At 37.4% G+C, this 8,812-nt stretch overlaps 1 protein-coding gene across 1 annotated transcript; it reads left to right on the forward strand.

Moving 5' to 3' along the window:
- Positions 1-3,008: 3,008 nt before the first annotated feature.
- Positions 3,009-8,136, forward strand: SUMO1 (small ubiquitin-like modifier 1). The gene is made up of 4 exons (XM_010075806.1): positions 3,009-3,098; positions 4,344-4,421; positions 6,248-6,319; positions 7,261-8,136. Exons 1-4 carry the CDS (start codon positions 3,009-3,011, stop codon positions 7,327-7,329), a joined length of 309 nt encoding a protein of 102 aa, XP_010074108.1. The 3' UTR covers positions 7,330-8,136.
- Positions 8,137-8,812: the final 676 nt, after the last annotated feature.

The following is an 8,812-nucleotide window of genomic DNA, read 5'->3' on the forward strand; positions in this document are numbered from 1 at the left end:
TTCTTTTTGGCCCTGGAATTAAGTTAAAAGGACATAATTTGTCACCAGTTATTATAATTTTGGGTTGTCTTTTTAGTATAAATAAAGAAGCATGCTTGAATAGTTACTTTATTTCCAATAGGAAATTAACTTTTATGAGAAGTAAAAATACTTTCAAAAAGGGTAAACTTCAAAAAAAATATGGCTGCTTGGTGGGATCTAAGCAGAAACAAAAAGAATTGCATTTAATCCAGGAAGCTTTGGGTGATTTATGGTCATGAATTTAGTGTTAATACATAAATGTGAGACAGTACTAGGAGCCTTCTTTTGTGCTATTTAGGAAGACTGTGGAATGAAGCCTTTAAAACTTTAGGTACCTAATGAAAAATTAGAACTCGGAGTGTTGTGGTACTCCTGTTTGTATGGTAGTCTCATTTTATGTACTGTTTCATGAGATAGCCTAAGCACCAGTCTTTTTCACAGTGCAAGCAAAAGTCTAGAGGCTTACTTGCAGATTGCTGCTCCAGGATTTTGTTGGTGAATGCTTGTAGTTTAGTAACTTTGCAGTCTCCTTGCTTTCTTTGTTCTTAAGTGTTTTTGTCTTGGCTTTACCATTTGGCATTGAATGGCAGTATAGTTCACTGACAGAATGCAGGGAGCTGTTTCAGACTTGCTGGGTCTTGTATTATGATTCCAAATATTTTTTGCTCCTTTTTTTTTTTTTTAAAGCTTCAATTATTGTCGTTGTCAGTGCTGATTTCTTTTTTCCTGAAATTACAGCTCTGTTTGCTCTTATTTTGTGGGTGAGAGGCTGTTGGGGCTTTAAACAAGCATCTTTATGGGATGATGTTTAAACACTCCAGTTCCCTCTGCTTTTTCTACTGTTTGCTGCTGCTTCTATTTGTTTTTAGTACTAGAGCCCCCTTTCCCTGAGGGTAGGAATCAAACATCTTATGAGTCATTGCTTTCCACTCATATTGGCCAGAGGCACTGTCATAGTAGCAAAAATGATTTGTCGTACCTTGTACAGAATGGTTTGTTTTGGAAAGCTAAGTAGGTAGATCTGTTACAATGCACAGATAATGTGCTGCTGTACAATTTGGTTCTTATGCAAAGTAAACTAAGACAGTGACTGACCTGAAATGTCATATAAAGGGGCAAGATGTTCTTATAAATTCAGGGATAGCAAAACAGGAGATCGTTTTTGAAATTTCGGATTTCAGATCTGTGGAGATGTGAATCTCTTTCTGACTTCTAGAGATTAGTAATCCTACACGTGGACGAGAAAAATGCTGTTTGCGCAGGTTATCAGAATAAATCATGGATTCTTGTTTTTCTTTCTCTTTTTAGTCAGGAGTGGAAACCAGTGTATTTTTATTCCTGCAAATAGTCCCATGAGATTAGAGTTCAGCTGTGTTAGGGAAAACTTTGGTGAGGAGCACAGTTCCTGTGGCTGTGTTACTGGTGAAGTCTCCTTTCACACTTGAGAAGGAACTTGCTTGGAGACCTGAGGGTTAAGTGTCTAGTTTATTGAAAGCTTGAGGTCGGTTTTGGGATTTGAGCTTGAAGGGTGGTGAATCAGTCCCAGCAGTCCAGGTTGTTCCTAGGTGGGTATTTTAAAAAAAAAAAAAGTGTTCAAACCAGGTGGGAGTCTCTGGCTCATACTTTTTTGTCATCACAGAAACTGAATGGATCTGGCTTCAGGCAGTGAGTCAAACTGATACAAAGAGCACTTCCTCACTCTTTCGTTCCTCCAGACTGAAACTGGTACAGATAGGGAAGGTGTTTGCAGACTCGCCCCCTGCCAGTCCCTGAACTTTTGACATTAAAAGAAATTGTGCATGTTTAATCTCTTTAAGGAAAAAAAAAAAGGTGAAAAATTTGAAAAGGCTTGTCTGCCATTTTAGTCGGGAGTTAGAGACCTATCTGGATGGACTTAATACAGAAGGTTAGTATATATTTTTGGCACTTCATCCTGAAGTTCAAGTCTAACCATACAAAGGATATTTCTGTATTCTCAGCAAAAAGTCCCTTTAGGGCTGGGAGAATATACGTAGTAGGTACCTGTACATATTTGGCTTATTTTGTCTACGTTGTTAAGCAATAAAATATAAAAGATTTGAAACATGATCAGTAGGGTATCCTTGTTTCTGACTACTTGGGAAGATTTCTTCATGAGGCACAACCTGGACCTGAGGCAGTGTCTGTGTAAAATCTCTTTGTGCTGCAGTGGAACATGACTAAAGGCCTGATCCCAAATATGTAGTGACAGGCAAGGGATTGGATTAATATTACTTCATCTCTCACTTGTCTTATCTGTCGGCAACTAACATGAAAACTTTGATGTCCTTAATTCATGTCTTATAGAACATAACACTTAAACCCTTTTGATGAACTTTAGTGCTCAAGTTGTTGAATAAAACTTGCCTGTACAATTAATTCTTATAATGGAAAGATATAAAAACACTGTAGTTCTTAGAACTGCAACTTCTAAGAACTTTTAAGAATTGTGGTCTTAAATGTGTTAGAAGGAAGCTGTTACTTGATTTGTTGTCACAGGAAAGAAACTGGCTGACCATCCTTTTGAAAGTAGTGACTACTGTTAATGCAATGGGCTGAAAAACGTTTGCGTGGTTCACTGATAGGGTGTCACAGATGCTTTCTGTTTACTCTCCTTGTGATGTTCTTCTTTTCTGTCAAATATCTGAGCCTCTTAGTACACTTCCTGTATTTTTTGTAGTCTGTTTCTTGATTAGGAGTTAGCGGTATAAAAACATACTTAGCATTTTTGCATCTGTCACCTATTTCCAAATGATCCTTCACTCATCTCATGTTCTTCACAGTGTTTCTCTTCCATCATTAATTAAACTTTTCACAGACAGACAGTCAGCTTTTCATAATACTATGTTGCTATTATTTTCACACATGGAAAGGAAGAAATAAGGTGCCTTGGACAGTCTGATTTCATGTAATAAGGAGGATGACAGTTGTCATACTGTCTGAAAATAAAACTGATGAGATTTTTTTAAATGTTGTTCTTGCAGGAAGCGAAACCTTCAGCTGAGGACTTAGGGGATAAGAAAGAAGGGGAATACATTAAACTGAAAGTCATTGGGCAGGTGAGTTTTTACATAATTACTTGTTGACATTTGGAGTTCTTGTATTGTAGAAATGAACAAATGAAAGTTCTTCAAGGTGGATCCTCCCCTGCCATGAACTACTTACCAATTGTCAGTAATGTGTATTAGTGTACTCTGGTGTGGTCTTTTTAAAAGCTTGAGTAATTTATCCTTATGACTCAGGATTTGGTCAGTGTGATCTCCATCTTACAACTAGGGAACCTGATGCATTGAGAGATTAATTTATTGAAATACATGAATGAAATATATGGCAAAATTGTTAAATTCAGGTCCTCAGAGTTGATGTAGTACACTAAGCATGAGGTCAGCTTCCTCGGACAGGGCTAGGAAGAGGATTCTGTTGGCTGGCTTGTTGGTAGATGTGAATGCTGGATGGTAAGTCTGAATTCGAGTTGTGTTGGGATGTGAATGTCGAGATCCTTCTTGAACAGAAGTTGTCCTGTGTGAAGAACTCCCAGCTCAGGTGACTTAACTCAGTATTGTTTGTTGGAGTATTAGTACGATTGTGGTGCTGTTGACTGAACACCAATGACTTGAAGTAGTCCAGGACTAACACAAGCTAGCTTACCTCTTGCTGGTTTAGTCGCCAGTGATGAGAACACACTGAAAAGCCAAATGTGACTTGTGTGCTTTTTGCACCTCTTGCAGTCTGTTTTATCTGTAGCCATTTTGACAGTTGTAGTTACTTGTATGTTATGGCTGGTAGGAAGGACTGCAGAATAAGGAGACTTAAGATTTCTCCTTGGCTTAGTGCTGTGCTGCCAAGTCTGCCTGTATCCTAACTTCTAGATAAGTACTCTAAATGAACAAGGTTTTCTATATATTTTGAAGTGCAAGCTTTAACTTGTCTCTTTTGGAATCTTAGGGCAGAAGTCCCCTGCATGTCTTATGTTTGTGTTTCATTAAGTACATCATCTGGGTAAAGATGGAACCACAGACTGAGCTATATATGTTTTTTAGGACTTGTAAATCCGAAACCTCCATGGTGACCCTAAGGCTGTACTATGCAGTCTGTTTTAAAACAGAGCTTCCTATGGAAGTGTGTGGTGAGTTTAGCGACTGATAAATCATCCTGGAGGTTTGTGTTATGATGCACCAAGTTATGCATGGTGATAGTTAAACTTCATTCCACCTTAGTTTTGCATGTTTTTCCTAATGTGAGTCTTAAAATTAGTATAGTAAGCAGTAACTACAAAGAGTAACTTTTTTCTTTTCTGTTCTTAGGACAGCAGCGAAATTCACTTCAAGGTGAAAATGACAACACACCTCAAGAAACTCAAAGAATCATACTGTCAAAGACAGGTTTGTGAACCAATGACACTCTCTTTAAAAACAAAATTAAAAAGCCAAACATTTTAGCTTTACTTTTCTCACTGTTCTTTCAAGTAAAGACATCTGCTGAGACAGTCAAGCTTCGGTCTAGTTACCAGGAGGGCAGGTGTCTGACAGTACAAATATAATGGATCTCCTCATTTCTTTTGACAAGTAGAGGTATTTCTATTTAAGACAGTTGTGGATTTTGTAGTAAGTTAAAATTACAGTTTGAAAATATAAAGTGGCTGCTCAGAAGACGTAGAAGTTACTTTTTAAAATGCCCAGGCATGCATTTATAGTTACTGTAAAATCTCCTGTCTCCTAGTGAAATTCCCTTAAAGCCATTACTATGGTAATTGATTAACAACTATTAATATGGTAATTGTTTAATGCTAGCTGTTATGCCCTGAGTTAAAGAAATCTGCAACATTAATTGTGGATATAGGTAAATAATAAATACTGTTACAGAACAAAAATGTAGCTTCACTTCCAGATTCTGTGGCAGATATTGTAGATTCACTGCTGCTATTTCCAGAAGCCGTGGCCTAGTTTACCCCCAGCTTTGGGGATAGATGCCTTGTGTGGCCTTTTTTTGAGTAACTGGTTGGAGTTCACTTCAGGGGATATAATAATAAGAAATAATACTTTGGGTTTTTTTTTTAATACCTTGAGACAAGTTGAACTTCTCAATTGAAGTATCTTTTGCAGAATGTGTTCTTTTTTTGTTATCCTTCTGGAGTGGGAGGAAAGAAAACATCAAACACCAGATATGTTTGTAGCCAAATGCAAATTATTAAAATTATGATTCATTTGAAAAACTTTAAATTTAAAAATAAGATCTTGGAAATAATTCATGCAGCAGTCATCTCTCTCCTGGGCTGAATTCTGGAGAGTCTGTGATTTCCTTCATCAGCAGTCAATGTGTTTTTTGGTGTCAAGTAGCCTTTCTCTGGTAAAGGGACCATGAACATTTCTTCCAGGTTGTCCAGAGGGATTGCTGGAACAGTGTGAAGAGCTGTTCTTTCCTGTGAATTTTTCTGCCTAGTTATTTGCAAGCAATCTTTGAGATCTAATTGATACACAAAACAGGTTGTATTTCACTTATGTTTGTTTTGCTCATAGCTTTTGAAAGAGAAGAAAAAGATTGTTTGCCTCATCTTTTGAGATGAAATACCATCTGCCATAACATAGGCGCATTATACAATAGACGTACTGCAACTTAACTTTATTACCATTGGGATGCTACTTTCTTTCAGTTTGAATCGTCTTCCTTTTTCTTCCCCTCAGCTCTGCTCTTTCTTCTCCCCAGTGTAGAGCTTTTACAGAACTGATAGCAATGAAAGTTGCTATTCCTTCCTATGGTGATATAAGATTGGGAAAGAAGGGTAGGAGTTCATGAAGTAAGCACTGTATTCCTCCTGTTGTCTTAGGATCTTTAATAAGGCCAATTATGCAGTTCAGAAGAAGACAGGACATTCACCTGTAATGTTGGCTTGGAAGGGAGGGTGTAGTATATTTATAAATAAAAAAAGACAAGGGCGGGAGGGGGGAAAGCTAAGGAAGCTTCCAAGTTGTTGAACTAGAACTCCAGTGAGACTTCAGAATAAATGTGCGTTTCAGCACTATTTTGTTCCTTGAGTCACTGTTTTGTAGTCTACATGGTTGCAACAGAATAGCTGAGCTCCCTGTGTAACGGGAACTAATGCTTTCTTTTTTTTTTTTCATGTGTTAGTTTTATTAGAAGTGTTTTTCTTGTAAATCTGAACAAGTTTCATAAGGTGGTTTTTTTTTTTGTGCATCTGTTTCTTTTTTAGGGTGTTCCAATGAATTCACTCAGGTTCCTCTTCGAGGGTCAGAGAATTACTGATAATCATACCCCCAAGGAGGTGAGTTTCTTTCTAGAAAAGGTGTCACATAGTTCACTGGAGAAACTAAATAGCAAACTTGTTAGTTTCTCTGTTCTGCTAGACTGTTAACCAGCATGAAGAAGTTTCTTTAAATATAGCCTACTTTTTGGATTATATTTAGTTAAGTATAGTTTGACTATATTTGTCTCATTAGAATCTTTAACAAAGGAGATAGGCATTTCTGAAAGAGATTGATTGGACCTTCATGTGTAACGTCTCAGAAGGGAGGGTGTAGTCATTGCTTGCCAGAGAGGAAAAAAAAGCTAAGGGAACTTCACAGTTGTTGAGCTAGAACTTCAGTGTGATGTTGGAGTAAATGTGAACTAAATACATATTTATTAGATGAAAGTGTAAATAAATAGAAAAACAGGTTACTTCCACCAGTTGTTACGACAAAGCAGGAAGAAAGACTATTATAATAATGACCTTCTGAAAAATCAAACTTGTGTACTCTGAACAAGTTACCCTCTTTGAGAGAACAGTTGTAAACAGGCTTTGAGTTGCAAGCTGTAGGTCTTAGCTGTATTGTGAGCTAGTAGTGTGCTATATATAGTTCATGTGGCTGCACAGCTGCTGCATTCACTATGATGTTGGTTATGTTCCTGTGCATCTGTTGCCCAAGACAGGATTTAGAGAAAGGTAAAGCTAGCAGCTTCCAGCCTGATGTGTACTGCTCTACAAGTGTATTCAATTCTTCACTGGTAAAGCTTTTGCTTTGACTGAGATGTATAAGACTGAAGGAAAAGGACTAAAAAAGCCTGAGTGTTGGCTAGTGAAATGACGACTAAAATTTTTTCACCCCTTTGATAAATTATGATGGGACAGAGGAACAAACCGTTGTATAACTTGTCTAGGACCTACTCTGAATTTAGTACACCAGATTTATAACAATTATATGCTGTTTTTCTCTGTTCTCACAGCTGGGGATGGAGGAGGAAGATGTGATTGAAGTTTATCAGGAACAGACGGGGGGTCACTCAACAGTTTAGATCCTTCTGTTTGTTTTCTTCCCCCTTAATCCTTTTTTATTTTTAAATAATAGTTCTTTTGTAATGTGGTGTTCAACACTGAATTGAAACTGGCACCCCATCTCTGGGAGTTTATTTTCAAGCGTCTGGTATTTTGAATTCTCGTGCTCATTATACACTATTGTTTCTGTTTTCATTGTGCTGAACTCTTGTGATCCAGCTGCAGCCTTGCTCCCCTCTTCCCTTCTGCCCTCCCCTTTAGAAATACATGTACACACATGCATTTGTATGTTCACTAGGTTCGTGCATTTCAGGCACGAAGGCTGTAAGATCTGCCAGGTGGGCGAGTGTTCTTAATGACTTCCATATCTGCCCTGAAGTTTTGATGTGTGACTGTTTCACTCCTGGACTATAACTTTCAGTGCGAGATGAAGTTTTCAGAGAACTAAACTGTGGAGAAATTGTGTATCCATAACTCAGAGCTATTTTGCTTAAATTGTGCTGATGGCCCAGTGAAGAAGATTACCAAGTTGGAAATGGAAAAGCTAGAACTGTTGTCATTTGTACCTTGCTCCAGAGATGGCTTTGCTGAAGACATAAAATTGAAAACCCTAATGATTCTTAAATTTTACCAGAAGAGCCCAGAAGCATTTAACTTCATATAGCAATTAGTACACGCAGGTATTCATGCAAGAATGTTCACAGCAGACAACTGGTGTTACTTTGACACTCTTGTTTGTACCTTTTGGCCTGGGACGTGGGTTTTGAATGGACATTGTCTGTACCAGCTTCATTTAAAATAAACAAGAAAAACAATTTTATAAACAACTTGCATTTTCTTTTCAAATGTTTGGAAATGAGCAAAAAACCATAGAAAGTTATAATTAGGGCATGCTTTTCCAGTAACTATATGCTGAAGCCAGAAAAAATATGCTCTGTAAATATACCTCATTTAAAAAAAGAAAAACTTTTTTCTACTTGCCATAGTAAAATATTTGATCTGCTTGGTTTGCAGGTGACTGTTTGAGACTACTAGCTGTTTCTTTTCATGTTAGAGAATATTCATATACAGTTACAGACAGCTTCACTTCAGCTACAGAAGGTAAACTGGAAATGCAAATAGAAAGAAATACAAAGGTGGTTTTTAATGTCTATATTTCATATGATCATGATACCATTAAATAATCTCCCTATAATGGATGACATGGAAGTGTCATGATTGTCAGGCATCATTATTGAGAGTCCACTTCATGTTTTAGCTAGTTGTGGGTTCTAAATGGTCAGTTTGAGAACATGTTACTGGATATGAAAGCTGTGATGAGAGGTTATGGGCAGGACAGAGTGGAGAGGAAGTTTTTGCACTGTCCCTGCTTCAGCCTTTCTGCAGATAAATAGGACTTGATTCTGGTTTGGTTTGGTAAATCAAGTCTACTATGAATGCCAACTTCATTTAAAGACACATTTTAGTGCTGACATACTTGGAAGAAATTGCAGATGTTGAATG

Source organism: Pterocles gutturalis, unplaced genomic scaffold (genome assembly GCF_000699245.1).
Source record: "Pterocles gutturalis isolate BGI_N339 unplaced genomic scaffold, ASM69924v1 scaffold53077, whole genome shotgun sequence".
Lineage (NCBI taxonomy): Eukaryota > Metazoa > Chordata > Aves > Pterocliformes > Pteroclidae > Pterocles > Pterocles gutturalis.

Coding starts and splice junctions, on each gene's coding strand:
- SUMO1 (XM_010075806.1), top strand. CDS start 3,009: ATGTTGTTCTTGCAGGAAGCGAAACCTTCAGCTGAGGACTTAGGGGAT. Junction 3,099..4,343: donor AACTGAAAGTCATTGGGCAG/GTGAGTTTTTAC, acceptor TTCTGTTCTTAG/GACAGCAGCGAAATTCACTT. Junction 6,320..7,260: donor ATAATCATACCCCCAAGGAG/GTGAGTTTCTTT, acceptor CTGTTCTCACAG/CTGGGGATGGAGGAGGAAGA.